We start from the raw sequence: 20,218 nt of genomic DNA, 5'->3' as shown, positions 1-20,218 counted from the left end.
CTTTCACGATGACTTAGCCGCACAGCCACCAGTTGCGATGACCCAGCCGACGAACCCAGCGCCCTTCATGGTCGAGTCCACCTGGGAGAAGTTGGTCGAACCTTATGCACCGACTTTCTGCCCAAACACGTCGACCGGCTCTTCGATCCAGCGATCTGCTCCAATGGCGCCGGCAGTCGGGTCCGTACAGCTATCTTGCCAAGGGTCGAATGATCTCCAACGGCGTTTTGCCCATCTCCAACAGCAGATTGCCGATTTTGGAACGGTTGTTGGGACGAACACTCAAGATTTATCAGCAAACATACCAGTATACTCTGAAAACCCAGTAAATTCTTTCCCCATTTTACCCACTACAAAATATCCTGCCTAGGTTTCCCTCAGCAGACAATACGACTAGCCTGAGTACGGTTGGAATCAGTACCATTGCCCAGTCAGGCAATATACAGTCTTTTGGTCTTATTAGTGTTAACAGTAAAAAAAACCTTGGATTGTTGACTCAGGGGCGACAGATCATCTGACTGGTACCTCTGATCAGTTTCTCTCATATTATCCAAGTGCTAGTAATGAACAATTTAGGATTGCAGATGGGTCGTTCGCATCTGTTGCAGGAAAATGGCATTTATCTCCGTTTGAGGGTTTGGTTTTGCGGGATGTTTTGCATGTTCCTAAAATTTCATATAATTTGTTATCCATCAGTAAGATTACAAGAGATCTGAATTGTCAGGCAGTATTTTCCCCGACTCTGTTTTATTTCAGGATCTGAGCTCAGGGACGACGATTGGCACTGCCCGACACGATGGGGGACTACTTCTTGACTGATGATGCTTCCTCTAGGAATGATTATAGGACTAGCCTTGTCTCCTTAAATTTTTTTAACTCTGAGAATGATTTTCTGTTATGGCATTACTGCTTAGGACATCCAAACTTTCAATACATGAAATACTTATTTCCGCATTTATTTCACAATATTAATATGTCTTCTTTAAAGTGTGAAGTGTGTATTCGTGCCAAACAGAGTCGTGTCTCCTTCCACTCCCAGCCCTATAAACCATCCAAACCCTTCACTTTAGTCCACAGTGATGTTTGGGGTCCCTCACCAACCACAACCTCCACAAGGAAATGCTGGTTTGTCACTTTTATAGATGACCACACTCGACTTACTTGGGTCTTTCTTCTCACTAATAAGTCCGAGGTGTTCTCTGTATTCCAGCCATTTTATGCCACTGTGGAAACCCAGTTTAATGCCAGGATTGGTACTTTGAGAAGTGACAATGGGAATTCTTTAACGCCTCCTTCCAGGAGTTCTTTGCATCCAAAGGGATTATCCACCAGAGTTCGTGTGCCTACACTCCCCAGCAAAATGGAGTAGCCGAGAGGAAAAATCGTCATTTGGTGAAAGTTGTCAGGTCCTTAATGCTATCTACATCACTCCCGCCTTACCTATGGGGTGATGCCATCCTTACTGTTGCTCACTTAATCAACCGAATGCCTTCCCGAGTCCTCAACTTTCAAAACCCATTAGATTGTTTGAAAGAGTCCTACCTTACTACTCGTTTAGTCTCCGACGTACCACTTCGAGTTTTTGGCTGTGTTGCCTTTATTCACTCCCATGGTCCAAACTGCACGAAATTTACCCCCGTGCTAAAAAATGCGTCTTTGTTGGGTATCCACTCCATCAGCGTGGGTATAAATGTTACCACCCATCCTCTCGTAAATATTTTGTTTCCATGGATATCACCTTCCTTGAGGATCAGCCTTTCTTCCCTGTTAGCCATCTTCAAGGGGAGACATCTAGTGAAAAGACTAACTGGTCCACATATACAGTTCCCTTGGAGTCATCTCCTATTCCCGAACATGTCGGTCCTATCCTCCCTACTAATCAGTCCCATGGATAACATACTATAGGAAGAATCTCAGGAAGGAAGTGGCGTCACGTGTTGCATCTCCGGCTCCGGTCCATGAGTCAAACCCGACATCAGGTACGTGTATTCCTGAAATTAATAAGATTGATACTTGTACTGAGACTAACGAGTGCAGAGAAGAAAAAGGAGGAAAAGGTGCTGACAACACCACTATAGCAGATGGGAAGACGACAGTGAATGACGATTCAGACACAGCTCTAGAAAATGTGAGTGATACTAGAGATAATGGTGAAAAGGTGGTGATTTCTGAAGATGAAACCCAGACAGAGGAGACTACTGATCACAATGGAAATTCTGACAGTCTAAAGGAGTATGATGCCTCTCTTGATCTTCCAATAGCCCTGAGAAAAGGTATTCGGTCATGTACAAGGTACCCTATGCATAGTTACATGACATACAGTAACCTGTCATCTGAATTTAGGGCCTTTACCACTAGTTTAGATACAGGGGTGATACCGAGTAACATACAGGAAGCAATGGGAACTGAAGTTTGGAAGACTACTGTTATGTAGGAGATGAGGGCTCTAGAGAAAAATGGAACGTGGGACCAGGTGATCCTACCCAAAGGGCACAAGACAGTTGGATGCAAATGGGTTTTCACTATAAAGTACAAGTCAAATGGGACTGTTGATCGGTACAAGGCCAGGTTAGTTGCCAAAGGGTTTACTCAAACCTTTGGGGTAGATTACTCCAAGACATTCTCTCCCGTAGATAAACTCAATACTATCTGAGTATTGCTATCAGTTGCAGTTAACAGAGATTGGCCTCTGCATCAACTGGATGTAAAGAATGCCTTTCTCAATGGAGAACTTGAGGAGGAAGTCTACATGAATCCTCCTCCCGGGTTTGAAGATCAGTTCAAACAGCGAGTTTTCCGGCTAAGAAAGTCGCTATATGGGTTGAAACAGTCTCCGAAAGCTTGGTTTGACAGATTTGTCACCTTTGTCAAAGGACAAGGGTATACCCAAGGGCACTCAGATCACACACTGTTTACAAAGAAGTCAACTTCAGGGAAGGTTGCAGTTCTCATTGTGTACGTTGACGATATTGTGCTCTCCGGTGATGATGATGATGAAATTGTAAAACTCAAAGCAAGGATGGCCAAAGAATTTGAAATTAAAGACCTTGAGAAGTTAAGATACTTTCTCGGAATGGAAGTAGCCCGATCAAGGGATGGAATCACAGTGTCCCAACGGAAATACACGATTGATCTTCTAACAGAAACAGGAATGACTGGGTGCAAACCTACTGACACCCCGGTTGAATATAATTCAAAGCTTAGCAATACTAGTAACAGTGTCCCAGTTAATAAAGAAAGGTATCAGCGGGTAGTTGGGAAATTGATATACTTATCTCATACAAGACCCGATATTTCATATGCAGTGAGTGTTGTTAGTCAATTTATGCAAGCCCCTTGTGAGGAACACATGACAGCAATTGAGCACATCCTATGATATCTGAAAAGTACACCAGGTAAGAGGTTAATATTCAAGAAGTCTGATAAACGTTGCATTGGGCAGGGTCTATTGTTGATAGAAAATCAACATCTGGGTATTGCACATTTGTTTGGGGTAATCTGGTGACCTGGAGGAGCAAGAAGCAAGGAGTTGTGGCCAGAAGTAGTGTGGAAGCTGAGTATCGAGCCATGAGTTTAGGGATATGTGAAGAAATCTGGTTGATGAAAGTGTTGTCAGATCTTCATCAAGACAATGAGCTCCCAATGAAACTGTTCTGTGATAATAAGGCAGCAATTAGTATTGCAAATAATCCTGTTCAGCATGACAGAACAAAACACGTTGAGACCGACCGACACTTCATCAAGGAAAGACTAGACAACGGAAGTATATGCATTCCTTATGTTCCCTCAAATCAACAAATTGCAGATGTGCTCATAAAAGGGTTACTGAGACAAAACTTTGATTACTGTGCAGCAAGTTGGGCCTTATTGATATTTACGCTCCAACTTGAGGGGGAGTGTCGAAAAACAGCTTGTAACCTTAGGGGTATTTTAGTAATTGTTTGTACCCTAGGGCTTCCCACTAGTCTATTTATTTGGCCTATTCTCTTGTATTTTGTGTATCAGAATTAATAATAAAAATCAATCTCTATCGTGGTTTTTTCTCCTTAATCTGGGGTTTTCCACGTAAATCTTGTGTTTCCTTCTTCCTTTTATTTTCAACACATACACAAACTTTAATAATAAAATAATTGACATGCCAGGTGGCGTGTTGGTGTCTGACGTCGACACTTGGCCTTTTTAGGGGTGTTTGTGCTTGGATGATCACGAGTATATAAGGGATGACAATTATCTCCAATGGTATGAGGTGTCACAAGGTTGGATCCCATGGAATTTTTTGCTCATTTTCCTGTGCAGCCTAAGGAGGTTCAGGGTTTAGCCAAGATCAAGTGTGAGTGTGTGAAGTTCAAATACCCTTTAGGGAGCTATCATGAGTTTGAGCGTGTTGTGCGCATTTCGGGCAAGTTCTTGTAGGTTGACTAAGGAAACCTCCTCAGGCTGCACGGGAAAGAGGCCGAAAAATTCCACCTCGGGATTCAACCCTGTGACAACGTCTAACATGAGGCCTTTTAGGTAAACCAATAGTAAAGCCATGAAAGTTTATGCCCGAAGTGGATATCAAAGTAGCGAAAGAAGTGGGGAGCGTAGAAGATACAATCATGGTAGTATCCATTAGTGGTTGAGCTTTTAGACAAGTGGCATAATGTTTTTCGAAAAGTCATTTGCATTATACATTTTTTATAAGAACTGTTCAAAATAAAAATAGAAATATGTTTGGTTACTTTCTCTCAAAAGTGTTTTTATACACAAGTTTGTTTGGTTTGACTATAAGCTCCAAGTGTTTCTATTAAAGTTAAACTAATATATTAAGATAACTATTTAACACTGTGAACTAATCATTTCAATTTTGTATTTAAAAACACTTTCACCGACCAAGTTATCAATGAGTGTACATTGAACCTTGTTAGATACTTTAGTAGCACAATGGCTAAGTGACCATAGGAAAATTTTGATTTTTTTGGGATAGAAATCCGTCCAAATTTCCTTTTGGAGAGGGGTAATATGATCATCATGAGATGTGTTCAGTTCTTGGGCCAGAGTTGAGATTTGGTAGAGAATTTGCCCTTTCAATCCAGATTCCAAACCCAACCATCTTTTTGGGCATTCAATTGAACCCCATTAGTGTTATCCATGAGACTAATCCATTCCTCAACCTCTTCATTATTAAAGTTCCTTCTGTAACGAAGGAGCCAACCGTGTTGTTCATCCTAGCAGTTTTGAATGGAAGAGCTTTTGTTGATAGCCAATGCAAAGATGCGAAGGAATTGTTCTGAAGAGGATTCTCTTTCAGCCATCGATCTTTCCAAAATAATGTGTGGGGCTCCATTCCCCACTTCGGTTGAGACTCTATCATGAATGAGATTCAAGTGCATCAATATAGTCCGCCAAGGTTAAAGGTTGTTTTCCAAATGTCTGTTTTGGTTTTTTTTAGTATATGATCGACTAAATTGGTCGTTCGAGTTAGTCATTGGAGATGATAGATGAAGTTGGTGGTTGGAATTAGTTACCAAAGGTGATCGTAAAAGTTGGCTGTCGAAGGTGGTAGTTGCACAGAGTTGGATGGCGAAAGTGGTCGCTGGAGATGATTGTCCAAGGTGGTAGTCATTGAAGGTGGTTGTCGGAGTTTGTCCGTCAGAGGTGGTCGTTGAAGCATATTGCCAACGATGGTTGTTGTCAGAGTTGGACATCAGAGGTAGTCATCAAACTTGAGCGTTGGAGATGGTCGCTAGAGTTGGCTATTGGAGGTGGTTGTCCAAGCATGTCACTAGAGTTGGACGTAGACGGTAGTCAATAAAGTAAAGTCATTGAAAACATTGGAGGAGTGAGTAAGAAGGGAATATGGAATTCCTCGATAAATGTGCAAACTTGAACACTTTTGAAATTGGTAGAATTGAGTTCTTTAACAAGTTGGTGGACCAAACAGTTAATTGAGTTAAAAATACAACTCAACCCAACCCATATTAATGTCCCAAACGCCCCCTCAACCTTTTCCGTGTGCCCCTCATTATGATTTTCATTTGGGTTTTGAGTGTCACTTGAATTTTTTCGCTGGGTTGTTTGTATTCTAATAATGTGAGACGTTTGTAACTTCTATTACAATTTTCCATTTTATCAACGATTTTTTCCCTTTTGTTAAAATTCATTGGGCAATGTTGTGATTTGAAGTTTTGTTTAACAAAAAACAAGCAGTCGTCAAATCAAATCTAAGATGGTGCAAGGAGTGGACAAACCATGAATAGACGGAAAGTACGTTGTTTCTAGCACCAACTTAATATGTTTTAATAAATAGGAATAATACAAGTGTACCAAATCAACATAATCCCAAATGGTTACCTTTGAATAAACCTCAACAATGCCAGTCTTTTCTTGACATGCTTGCATAGCCAATTTTTCAGCATTCTTAGCTTCCTCCCTAGCTAATTTTTTCTCCTCCAAAGCCCTCTTAAAGCAAGAAAGATAAACGACCACATTATTTATTTATTAAGAAAATGTATGAAAGAACAGTTAGTGCACAATATTTAAATATTGACCTTGCACAAACTACCTCTAAGCAATATATATATACACACATATAAGTAGGGTAATTATTTTAAATGGTAAAACTGCTGAAAATATTTTCAAGTATAGCCAAATATCACTGTCTACCACTGATAGACCTACACTGGTGGATTTCTATCATAGTCTACCACTGATAGATAGTGAACTTTTGCTATATCTATAAATCAATTAGCTCATTTTCCTTTCATTTCAAAACAGCCCATATATATATATATATAGATTTGAGGTAATTACAAGAAGCTAGTTCATTGTGCAAGTTATAATTACAAAAGAGTTAAGAGAGTGATGGAATATATATATATATATATCTTATCATGTCATGCTTCTTTTCATTGGTGAGACTACAGTTTCTCATAGGCTCCAAAAGAAAGCCTTCATAAAGTTCAATCTTTTTTTGAAAAGGAAAAACCATACTTTTCATTGTAAAATAAAAAGAGACTAATGCTCGAACTACAATGGAAAAAAAAAAATAGCAATTACAAAGTGAAATACAACCAATAATAGCACTTGAAGAAATAGAAAAGAAATAGAAAACTTTTGTTATCAACAAAACAGAGAGAACAAAGATTAGAAAACCAGCAAAGAGAAGGAGTGAATCTGCTGATAAGAAAAATGTCCAATTTAAAGATCTGGGTGCAAAGCCACTCTTTTAACCGAACAACAGCTTAGAAAAAGCTAATCAAAGTTGAACCAACAATGAAGAATGCCAATAAGGTACACTAATGAAGATATTCGATGGAAGCACTTTTTCCCTCTCCACAACAAACAATGCTCCAAAAACAGAAGACACCATTTCATCCAACTGGATCTCTGAGCTGACGAGCCAGATGAAAAGCCTTGGGGCCTCAGGATGGGCATAACTTAACAGTGAAACCAAGATGCATTTTGGTCATAATTTCCACACAACACTCAAAAATTTCTTGCATTCAAACTTGATATTATCCCATTTTGTAAGGTGACATAATTTGTTTCCCCTGCATCCAGCCCATTAAAAATTTATGGAACATTTCTCAATGTCTTCAACCACCTTAGAAGGCACTTTAAAAAGAGACCGATAATAGATTGACTAACTGCTAAGAGTGGCTTTTAATAGCGTCAGTCTACCACTTTTTGAGAGCTGATTGTGCTGCCATGAATGTTTTCTTTTGGTAATCTTGTCCACAACCGGTTGCCGGAAAGTCAGTGATGAAGGCTTACCATAGAGAGGAAGTCCCAAGTATACAGTCGGCCAGCATCCCACCTTATAATCAAATTTCGATGCAATAGTCTCCACCCAGGTGTTGTCGCAATTGATACCCAAACATTCAGATTTTTGTCTATTAATGTTGAGGCCCGATGCAGCTTCAAACATGCTAATCAAGTTGATGAGGTTTTCAATTTTTTCCTCATTGTTGGTGGAGAAAAGGAGGGCGTCATCGGCAAAAAGAAGATAGTTGATATTCATGGTTGTATGAGGCACTTTATAACCACAAATTAAATCCTTTTCTGCTGCCAAAGATAGCATTCTACCAAGACAATCCATGATGATAATAAAAAGGAATGGGGATAAAGGATCACCTTGTATAAGGCCTCTAGTAGCTTTGAAATTCCCACGAGGTTTGCCATTAATGTTTATGGAGAAATTGGTAGAGGAGATGCAGCCCATAATTCAAAACCTCCATTTTGAGCCGAGCCTTTTAATTTCAATAATTCCTCAAAAACATCCCAATCAACTTCGTCAAATGCTTTTTCAATGTCCAATTTGATGGCTACCCCTTGTTTTTTCTTGGAGTGCCATTCAACAAGGATTTCATTGGCAATAGGGAATGCATCCAGAATTTTCCCCTTCCACAAAGGCTTTATTTTTGAGAAAAATGAAAGAATACACGGGCGTAAAAAAACAAGCCCACAAAAAAGGAGAATCTCTCTACAAGAAGGAACTCCAACTATACAAAATCAAGTTCGTAGGATGTTATATGATTTTTTAAAGAATTCTACGGTGAAACCATCAAGGCCTGATGTTTTGTTGGTCCACAAAGCCGTAATAGCCAACCATATCTCAGCCTCTGTAAAGGGTGCTTGAAGAAGGCAATTCTGTTCGGCATTGATAGGGTTCCAGGCCATTGGATGAGGCAAGAATCTGTCCCCTTCCTTTTCAGCGAAAAGTTTTTTGTGGAAAGATATAGATTTGGCTTCAATGTCTTTATCTTGAAGTAAACTGTTGCCTTGATCAGTAAGAATTTCTATTATGCAGCTTTTCCTTTTTCCTTTTTTTTTTTTTTTTTTTTTTTTTTTTTTTTTGCAGCAACAAATTTGTAGAAGAATGTGTTACTATCACCGTTGAGAAACCAATTAGTTTTACATTTCTGTCTCCAGGATTGCCTCTAAGGCATTGATGGAGAGAAACTGTTCTTTGATAGTATTTCTTCTATCAATGTGTGCGGCAGTGAAGGATCTGTTGTCAATGTCAATGTCTATATGGGATAATTCCTTCATCAGTGAGTCATGCTGGAATGCAATACTGCCAAAAATCTGTTTATTTCATTCTTTAATGGCAACTTCCAGCCCTTTAAGCTTGATAATGAATCTGTGGCCAGGATGACCAATAAGAAGATGTTTGTACCACCAATCTTCAACAAAAGGAAGGAAGTTGTTATGGTTGATCCACATGCTTCCAAGCCTGAAAGGTGTTGGGCCCCATTGTTGTTTACCAAGTGTTAGGAGAAGGGGAAGTGATCTGAAGTGGGACATTCAAGTCTTTTGACAGATGCATCACTGAATTTGTTGATCATGGTTTCTGTGCACAGGAATCTATCAGTCTTGGTAAGCATCAATGAGTTCTCGTTCTTCAATAAAAGTATTGAAAGCCGACATTACTCGGGAAGGTCTACAATAGTTGGTATTTTCCTATCTGATGAGGTTGAAATCTCCACCTATAAGCCAATTTTCATCCACCAGACAGTAGAGATCATGGAGTTCTTGGATGAAAAAATCCTTTTCATAATCATAATTTGGGCCATAAACACCTGTTAACCAAAAAATTGAAACCATAATCAAGAGAGAATAGGGAGCGTGCACCTTTGGTTATGGATGAAACTGTGAAGGATGCTGCATTCCACATAATAAGAATACCACCCGTGGATCTAATGGCATCCAAGGAAGTGCATTCAATACCTCTAGAACTCCAAAGAGGTTTGATGAAAAATTGGTCAGTCTCTCGACTTTTAGTTTCTTGTAGTATGACAATGGATGGATTGATGTCGTTGATAATCTGCTTGATAGTCACCCTTTTTCCCAAGACCTAAGGCCTCTGATACATTCCACGAGAAAACTATCATTATGTAGTTTGTTGGCCCTCCCTAAGCAAATTCTTTGCCTTTTAACATAAGATAGAGAACAATTTAAGTTCTTGATTTCATGTAAACCCTTCTTTTGCTTCTTAGTGAGCTTGTTTTTATTTTTCCTAGAAGGAATAGTCATGATGCACAAACCACATTCTTCAAGCCAAGGGGCCGAAGCAGCTAATTGAGGAATGGTGTTTGTTGGTTGATGTCTTGTGCGAAGAGGAGGAGGAGAGAAATTCATTCAAATTCATTCCATTGGTCTGCCATGTGGGAGGGTGATCCCTGTTCGTATTGCAAAGGGCCTGCCATGTGGGAGGGTGAACCTTATTCACACCATAGGGCTGGTGAGAAAACAATCTGTATCAAAATCAGATTGGTGTGGGATGATAGCCGTGACATGCTTTGTACCAGGGATAAAGTTGGTTTGCTTCTGGCTAATAGTAACCTTTTTTTGGAGAAATATGGGAAATATCTGAAGGTGGCGGGAGGGCCAATGGTGATGGAGGTGGGCAGGGAGGGGTTAATATTGAAATAGAAGGGAAAGAAACGACACAAGGAGTTTACGTGGAAAACCCTAATTCAAAGAAGAAAAACCACGATAGAAAAGGTTATATTATTTTAATGTCATGCTTACAAGAGACCCCAACCTCAGATATAAATAGGATGAGGGAAAACCTAATTTAGCAAATATAGAGTAAACTACAAAAACGCCCTTAGGGCTAATTCAACATATTTCAACACTCCCCCTCAAGTTGGGGCATAGATATCGGCAAGACCCAACTTGCTAATACAAGCTTCAAACATCTGTCTCGATAACCCTTTCGTAAGAACATCTGCAACCTGTTGGACTGAAGGTACATAAGGAATACAAATAACTCCGCGGTCTAACTTCTCTTTAATAAAGTGCCTGTCAATTTCCACGTGTTTGGTTCTATCATGTTGTACTGGATTATTAGCAATACTGATGGCAGCCTTATTATCACAATACAGCTTCATGGGACCCGGACTACTCTGGTGAAGATCAGACAAAATTTTCTACAACCATATTTCTTCACTCCCAAACTCGTAGCTCTATACTCTGCCTCAGCACTACTTCTGGCCACTACACCTTGTTTTTTACTCCGCCAAGTCACCAAATTTCCCCACACAGAAGTACAGTACCCTCAGGTTGACTTTCTATCTGTCACAGATCCGGCCCAATCTGAGTCAGTATACGCCTCGATGGTCTGTGTGTCATATTTCCTGAACACTAAGCCCTTCCCAGGGGTGGACTTCAGGTATCTCAAAATTCGAGTCACTGCTTCCATGTGCTCATATGGATTCTACATGAACTGACTTACCACACTCACAGCATAGGAGATGTCGGGCCTAGTATGAGATAAGTAAATCACTTTTCCTACCAGGCATTGATACCTCTCCTTATTCACAGGAACTCCTTTCGAAATGCTTTTTAGTTTGCCATTGACCTCAATAGGAGTGTCAATAGGTTTTCATCCAGTCATTCCTGTTTCCTTCAACAAGTCCAGAGTGTATTTCCGTTGAGATACAGATATTCCTGCTTTTTATCCTACCACTTCCATCCCAAGAAAATACCTCAGACTACCAAGATCCTTGATTTCAAATTCGCCTGCCATCCTTTTCAGCTATGCAATTTCTGTCTTGTCATCTCCTGATAAAATGATGTCATCAACATACACCACCAACACAGCAATCTTCCCTAAAGGTGATTTTTTGGTAAACAAAGTATGATCAGAATGCCCCTGAACAAACCCTTGGGACTTAACAAACACGATGAACCTGTCAAACCATACCCTAAGGGACTGCTTCAACCCATATAAGGACTTCCTGAGTTTACAAACATGATTCCCAAACTTAGCTTCAAAACCTGGAGGCAGACTCATGTAAACCTCCTCTTCTAACTCACCATTCAAGAAGGCATTTTTTATTTACCGCGACAAACAGAAGAACACGGATCGTGTTTAACTTAGCCACTGGAAAAATGTTTCTGAATAATCAATCTCATACGTCTGATTGAACCCTTTAGCAACTAACCTGGCCTTATATCTCTCGAGCGTTCCGTTAGACTTATACTTCACTGTGAACACCCATTTGCAACCAATTGTTTTGTGACCTCTTGGGAGAGCTACCAACTCCCAAGTCTTATTTGTCTCGAGAGCTCTCATTTCTTCCATTACAGCCGCTTTCCACTCGGGAACTTCCATGGTCGCATGTACACTGGTAGGTATTGCTAGAGCATCCAGTTGGGTAGTGAAAGCCTTAAAATCAGGAGATAAGTTACTATAGGTCAGAAAACTATGCAGAGGGTACTTTGTACATGACCTGGTTCCCTTCCTTAGAGCAATTGGCATATCCAAAGTGGTATCATAATTGCCAGTTTTCTTCGATCTCTCTCTAGTATCAGACTTCTGAGACAATTCTACATCTTCTTGAGGATCGTCCAGTACCTCATTACCTCCTGAAATTTCAACCTTCCCTGAGCTCTTCTTATCATTTTCTATGTTCCCAGGCTTCTCTTCAAGAATCTCCTCTGAAACAACAGGATCTTAAACTTGAGCTGGTTCCGATGCTTGGATACTTTCCGATGGAACACCAGGGGTTTCCTGAGTTTCCTTTCTGAGATTCTTCTTATAGTATGTTATCCAGGACACTTGTCTAGTAGGAAGGACAAACACTGGAATAGCAGGAGCAGAGACTAGGTAGACTGGGTTCAGGAATATTAGGACTAGGCTCAAGATTGAAGCTAATAGGTACGGAATATGTGGAACTGTTAGTCTCTTCACTCGTGGTCTCCCCTTGAAGATGACTAACAGGAAAGAACGGTTTATCTTCAAGGAACGTGACATCCATAGTGAAAGTATTTTCTAGAAGATGGGTGAAAGCATTTATAGCCTCGCTGATGAAGGGGATACCCGACAAACACACACTTTTGAGCTCATGAGGCAAACTTAGTCCGGTATGGACCATGAGTATGAACAAAAGTTGTACACCTAAACACACGAGGAGGAACCTCAGGAATAAGACGGGTAGACTGGCAGGACTCTCTGAAGCATTCAAGAGGTGTTTGAAACTTTAGAACTCGAGAAGGCATCCTATTAATAAGATGGGCTGCAGTAAGAACCGCATCTCCCCACAAGTATGAAGGGAGAGACGCTAGAATCATCAAGGAGCGAGCAACTTCAATGAGATGACGATTTTTCCGTTCAACCACCCCATTTTGTTGCGGAGTATACGCACACTAGTTTTGATAGATGATCCCTTTTGACGCTAGAAATTCCTGGAGGGTGTGATTGACAAACTCACGACCATTATCACTCTGAAGAATGGTAATCTTTGTGTTGAACTGTGTTACTATAGTGGTATAGAACTGTTTGAAGGTAGGTAGAACCTCGGACTTATCAGCAAGGAGATATACCCATGTAAGTCGGGTATGATCATTGATGAAAGTTACAAACCACCGTTTACCAGACAGGGTAGAGATGTTTGAGGGACCCCAAACATCACTGTAGATCAGGTGGAAAGGCTTGGTAGGTTTATAAGGCTGAGAAACAAAAGACAATGAGGTTGTTTAGCACGTATACGGACATCACAAGACAAGATAACGAAGAAACATTCACATTATGGAATAAGTGGGGAAATAAATATCGCATATATTGAAAACTTGGATGTCCAAGACGAAAATGCCACAATAAATAATCTTTGTCTAACATAGCAAAAGAAGATAAAAGGCTAGTCCGAAACAAGGTCCTGGAGGAAGCATCTTCAGAAAGGAAATAGAGGCTTCTGTCATATCGGGCAGTGCTAATCGTCTTCCCCGAGCTCAAGTCCTGAAACAAAGCAGCATCTGGTGAGAAGACAACTCTACAGTTCAAATATTTTGTTATTTTACTTATTGATAACAAGTTGTAAGAAATTTTGGGCACATGTAGGACATTTTGTAGAATTCATCCCTGAAATGGTGACAGTCTGCCTTTTCCAGCAACAGGAGCGAAGGACCCATCCGCAATTCGAATCCTCTCATTTCCAGAGCTTGGATAGTACGAGAGAAATCGATTGGATGAGCCAGTCAAGTGATCGGTCGCTCCTGAATCTAGAATCCATAACGCATTCCCTTCAACAAGGAAACTAAAAGATTGAGGGTTACCTGATTGAGCAACTGTTCTGATCCATATGGTACTTGAATCACCCAGGTTGGTCACTGGAGGCTGTGTCTGAGGTTGTGTGGCCCCCTCAACTGATTCACTCACTAGAGCACGACCAGATTTCGACTTGTCATTTGGAGAGCGACGTTTACCATTTGGAGGTCGACCATGCAGTTTCCAGCAATGATCCTTCGTGTGCCACTGTTTTTTGCAATGCTCACATACTGGGGGTGTTTTACTATTCTGCTTGTCACCATCAGATCCAGCGGATTTCGCCCCAAAGGCAGCTGACTCTACAGTGGTAACATCCGACCCATTCATTGCACTTGATCTATCTTCTTCCAATCTAACCTCTGAACAGACCTCCATGAGAGACGGTATTGGTTTCTGCCCTAGTATTCGACTCCGAACTGTATCAAATTTGGGGTGCAACCCTGCAAGAAAACCATACACACGCTCAACCTCTTCTATCTTCAAGTACTGAATTCCATCTTGTGGCCAGTTCCAGATGATCTCCCGACATAGATTCATTTCTTGTCATAATAAAGACATCTTGTTAAAGTATGACGTTACATCCATGCTCCCTTGTTTGCATTCATGAACCTGTTTACGTAGAGTATACAGGCGGGATGCGTTCTGACGCCTCGAATATAACCGTCGGACTGCATCCCAAATATCTCGGGCAGTGGCTGAATTGAGCAACGGTTTGCCAATTTGTGGTTCCATGCTACTGATCAACATCGGTTGGAGCAATGAATCCTCTGCCTTCCAAACACGCTCTTGAAGATCCCCAGGATTTGGTCGGGGTATCTCTCCAGTCAAGTATCCAAACTTATGGCGTCCCTCAAGAACCATTTTAATTGTTTGGAACCAAAAGAAGTAATTTTGTCCATTCAGCTTCTCTCCCGTGATCATTCCTGCAGAGTTTCCTATAGTCCCAGATAAAAGATTAGTAGTAGGAATAGTAGGAAACATTGATACCGGATTTTCTAAATAAATCGAAGAAGAATCATGGCCATTCAATCTAGCTCCAAGAGCAGCCATCTGTTGTTGGAGACTGACCAATTGTTGTTGGAGTTCCCCATGAGATTCAAACCTGGGGTGTTTCTGTCCATAGGTCCTGGAATTTTTTTCAACGAAATCGCCTATTCGAAACTGAGGTTGAGCTAGGTACACATGAGGAAGAGGTTGTCCACCATGGTACTATGAGGAGGCTACTGCTAAAGTTCCACTGGCGGCAAAATACGGCGGCCCGTGATCAACATTGCTCCCAGACGGCTGCGACGGTGGGTAACGGACAGATGGCTTGGCAATCAGCTGCAAGGTTGAAGAAAACGCGCCAATCTAACCCGACCCGGAAGCTGGAGCGAACCTGAGGTTGTCCACCATGGTACTGTGAGGAGGCTACTGCCAGAGTTCCACTGGCGGCAAAATACGGCGGCCCGTGATCGACATTGCTCCCAGACGGCTGCGACGGTGGGTAACAGACAGATGGCTTGGCGATCAGCTGCGAGGTTGAAGAAAACGCGCCGATCTGTCCCGACCCGGCAGCTGGAGCGAACCCACAGTCGTCTGGAGCGAACCCGATCGTGTGCGAAGTTGAAGAACCCCCATCGACAATGTTCGGCTAGAACGGGCCGGTACACTGCGTCTGGGAGATGTTCGGCGCGCCAGCTGAAGCAAATCCACTAGAGCCCTGTGTCGATCGCGATCCAAGCCGAGTCTGAGGTCCGAGATGCGCGTCGACTGGGTTGGTGATGCTCGGCGATTGAAGCTGTCCAAGGTGCACGCCGACTAGGTTGTTGAAGTCTGGCAGCGGGGCTCCAGATGGGTCGGGTTACGCTGGGTTTAAGATGGTTTGGAGATATCGATCAACGGCTGCTTGAATCACAGCCACATTAGTCATGTCTGCCAGTGTACCTTCATCTATCAAGTTTGATGACTGAGTTTCTTCTATCAAGGCTAGGGTTTTAACACCTTGCTCTGATACCATATTGAAATAGAAAGGAAAGAAACGACACAAGGAGTTTACGTGGAAAACCCTAATTCAGGGAAGAAAAACCACGATAGAAAAGATTTTATTATTTTAATGTCATGCTTATAAGAGACCCAACCTCAGATATAAATAGGATGAGGGGAAACCCTAATTTAGCAAATATAGAGTAAACTACAAAAACACCCTTAAGGCTAATTCAACATATTTCAACAGTTAATTTATCGAGTGGTTTAGTCAAATCCTTGGTTGGTGGGTCTGCAAGCGGATCAATGTGTATGTTAGAAAAGTTGGAGGGTTAGTCAGTGGGTAGGTTTGAAAAGTTGGAGGATGGGTCAGTAGGTAGGATAGAAGAGTTGGAGGGTTAGTCAGTGGTTAGGTTTGAAAAGTTGGAGCATAGGCCAGTGGTTAGGTCTGTAATTTGAGAGGGTCAAGGATAGCCAAGGTCCACTAATGATTTGACTACACCAGATGAGGTACATGGAGGAGGAAGGGGATTTGATGCAACGTCAGATTGTTGAGCTGAAAAGGGTAGTTTGTCTGACACCGGTTACTCTTCATGGTACAGTTGCTTTGTTGTGCTTTGTACCTCATCAGATTTTGAATGCCTCGGGAACCTCACCCTTGTTGGTCTTCTTCGGTTGGCTTGCTAGCAAGCCATGGATTCCAGCAATGTGGCCTATGTGATAATCAGCCATAAAAAAGAGGTCAATCCATATAGTATTGTATATACCAACCGTATGATGTTAAGGCCTCGTACTTTGATCTACCCACCATAAGATGGGATTACTTGTTCATTATAGAGCTCATCATGGTTCCATAGAGAGAAGAGAAGGTGGAAAGCTCCAATCTTCTGTCAGCCCTTATAATTTTCTAGAATTCTTGCTTGTTCAGGATCCTCACAACATAAGACAGCTTTATCAGGATGAAAGGGTGAAATAGCGCTGAAAGCAGTGACCTCGGCTTGTATGGCTTTGAGGATTTGGTACCATCTGTTATGGAAGTTCCTTCTTTTGACCACAATGATGTTACTGGTATCAAAAATGAATCAACATGGGTGTAGGAGCTGAAGAAGTATGTGGTGCAATAATGAGGATTGGTTGGGTGACAAGGGCATTGGTTTCCTTGCTAGCTTCTTTCTCCTTTTTTTCCATGGTCAAGGAGGTCCCCTCTTTCTTCTTAATTAGAGCTTCCTTGTAGGATGATTGTTGGCTGTCATTAATGGAACAGCTAGCTTCAGAGATATAAAAGGTAGTGAGGTTAATGAAAAAATTCCATCCTCTTCTTTGTTATCCAGCTGCAATGATGAGGCGACTTTTTCCCCGTTGTAATCAAGCTTGACAAGTTCCAATGAAAAACCTCTTCTGCTAGAAGTTTTTTCAAGCCACACAATGCAGTCATCAATTCTCCTTTCTTTAAAGAACTTCTGATTTAGGGGAAAAAGGAGCAGACTATTGATTGATTCGGTGAGCCAACTGAGAGTGCTCCAATGTAACATTATGGAGAAAGACTTGTCTTTTGATGTTTCTATTATCAGGATCTTTGTGCCATGAGAACCAGGGTCTATGTCAATCGAGAATTTTTTTCCTCTCGACTGTGATATGCTTCGGCTGTTTAGAGCAACGGTCCATGGTGAAAGATAGAAGAAAGGTTAAGGTGAGAAAGCATGGTGGATTCCAGCGGTTTGGTCGGAGGAACAGGTGAGGGGTTGGATAGGAGGGGAGAGGAGGGAGGAGAGAGAAACATGGAAAGATGAGACAGGGAATTAGTCACTTCCTTCGAAGCCTTCTTTCTCTCTTAATTAACAAAGCTTTTGAGCTTCCGAAGCTCTCTCTCCACCTTCTTACTCACCTTCCCCACCAGACTTCCTCTCGTTGCTCTTTTTCCTTTTAGGAATCAAGACATTTTTGGCCTCCTCAGCCTCCACCCTATTGACACCAATTGACGCCAACACACTCCACCCGTTGGGCCAGCTCCCAAAAGACTCCCCTCTTGGCATCGGATACGGAATCAAAAGGGGTTTAGAAAAGGAAGGAAGGGTCACCCAACAAAACTCCGCACTGAATGTTGAAAATACGAAAAAGTGTGAACCAACGTGAAGAAGCATAACAACATTAAACAAAATATATGACAAGGATTGCCTCAACATATAACATAAGAAACAAATGGAAGGATGCAAGCACTGATTTGTAGACTTCCGCTGTAAAATTTTGGCCGTATTTAAATTCCCATTGAGCATAATCCAAATCAAAATATTGATTTGCTTCTTTACTGAGACAGAAGGATCAGTGGACCACTTACGAGAATTCGGATGTGTAGAAACCTTGGAGTGGAAGTGAGTTGCATTAAATTCTGAAAATCAACTATTTTATCTTTTCTTTCTTCCCATTGGGAATGTTAATTCCTGTATATATTATGTTTTTTTTTTTTTTTGCCTTTTTTGTAATTTCATCTCAATACTGAAATCAATTGATCATTCTCTCTAAAAAAAACCACAACAGGAGAATATGAACATAACTTCTAGTTTAAAAAATGGTGGTAAAGAACTGGTGTAAAATCAAAGGATAGGAAAAACTCTCAAATGGTTTTATTATCTCCAAAATACTGACTTAACCTATTATGTGTAGGCATGGGTTAAAAAAAACAAAATGTTTTACAAAGACTACCTGTAAATAAAAGGTAGTTGGTTAAGGTCTTTCAGTTACAGCACCTAAAAATTAACTAACTATACATAACTAACTAAACATTCTTATAACTGATAAATCATATTCCTCCCCCCTTACAAAAAAACTCGTCCTCGAGTTGTCTTGCCTAAACAAGAAGAATCTAAAAGAATTATTAAAGGATCAGTAAGTGCACCCAGGCATATCAATTAGGTCAACACCCCCTAAGCACTATCATCATATCCACAATTGTTTTAAGTTGTCAAGTGAAAGTCATCTTAGGCATGACAAGGATGCAAGTCTACTACGTTGAACACTGGATTGATGTGTAAATCTAGAGGCAATTCCAAACGATAGGCATTAGAACCATACGCTCGAAGGACTTTGAAAGGACCGAGCTTTCTATTTTTTAGTTTATTATAGGTGCCAGCTGGGAATCTGTTTTTTTCGAAGATGAACCATAACCAAATCCCCTATTTGAAATTGTTGGAGTCGTCGATGTGTGTCAGCTGCCTTTTTGTATGAAGTGTTTACTTATACTTCTTGATGGGATTGAACAATCTTGCCAGCCATCTCTTTAGCATCGTTGTTAAGATCAACAGAAGAAGGAAGTTGAGCGAGATCAACAGTTAAAAAGGGAGGTTTAGTATATACAATTTCAAATGGACACTTCCCTGTAGATCTGTTCTTCAAAAAGTTGAAGGCAAATTCAGCTTGTGCAAGCACTAAATCCCATTGTTTTGGATGTTCTCCACATAGGCAGTGTACTAAATTGCCCAAAGTCCAATTAGTAACCTCTGTTTGACCGTCTGTTTGAGGGTGACTGGTAGTGTTGTATTTAAGGGAAGTATGAAACTTTCGCCAAAGTGTTTTCCAAAAATGACTTAAGAAATTTTACATCCCTATTTGAAACAATAGTTTTTGGGATGCCATGAAGTCGAACTATGTCCCTGAAAAATAGGTTAGCTATGTATACAGCATCATGAGATTTTTTACACGGTATAAAATGACTCGTTTTAGTGAACCTGTCTACGATTAACATTACCGAATCATGTCCCCTTTGAGTTGTTGGTAGTCCAAGGACAAAGTCCATAGAAAAATCCTCCCATATAGAAGTTAGACTGGGTAAAGGTGTGTAGAGATCGACAGATGTTCCTTTGGCAGTTTGGCAAACGAAACATCTTTTGACAAAGTTTTGTACATCACGTTTAATTGGGACCAAAAGAACCGAGTTGAAAGAAGGTCAATCATTTTAGAAATACCAAAGTGACCAGCTAGGCCTCCAGAATGGAGATCTTTTATTTGAGATTCCCGAAGTGAAGTACTATGGATACATAAGTGGTCATTTTTTAACAGAAAATTATCAAAAATGTGGAAGCCACCGGAGTTAATATTATTAGAGTATTTGTACCAAATCTCTTGAAAGTCGGGGTCACTTGGATATAGATCAGGGATATGGTGAAAGGCAGTAACCTCACCAGCTAGGATAGTTAATAGTTCTCCCTTTCTACTTAATGCATT

The 20,218-nt window shown here is 40.9% G+C and overlaps 1 protein-coding gene across 20 annotated transcripts in view; it reads right to left on the bottom strand.

Moving 5' to 3' along the window:
* LOC120069766 (kinetochore protein) overlaps positions 1-20,218 on the bottom strand; it is an 84,729-nt gene that overhangs the window by 19,701 nt on the left and 44,810 nt on the right. For 17 of the 20 annotated variants that reach the window (XR_016528295.1, XR_005479675.2, XR_016528293.1 and 14 more), the window contains one exon: positions 6,334-6,441. The exons of the other annotated variants lie outside the window; for them this stretch is intronic. Coding sequence is in view for 3 of the 17 variants with exons in the window: in XM_039021564.2 (XP_038877492.1) it covers positions 6,334-6,441 (108 nt within the window). In the remaining 14 variants the exon portion in view is untranslated. The remainder of the gene's footprint in view (positions 1-6,333; positions 6,442-20,218) is intronic. 20 annotated transcript variants of the gene reach the window in all.

This window comes from Benincasa hispida, chromosome 3 (assembly GCF_027475165.1).
Source record: "Benincasa hispida cultivar pf3 chromosome 3, pf3_genome.v1.1, whole genome shotgun sequence".
Lineage (NCBI taxonomy): Eukaryota > Viridiplantae > Streptophyta > Magnoliopsida > Cucurbitales > Cucurbitaceae > Benincasa > Benincasa hispida.
Note: the sequence above shows the minus strand (reverse complement) of the source record. Positions and strands in the feature narration are given on the sequence as shown.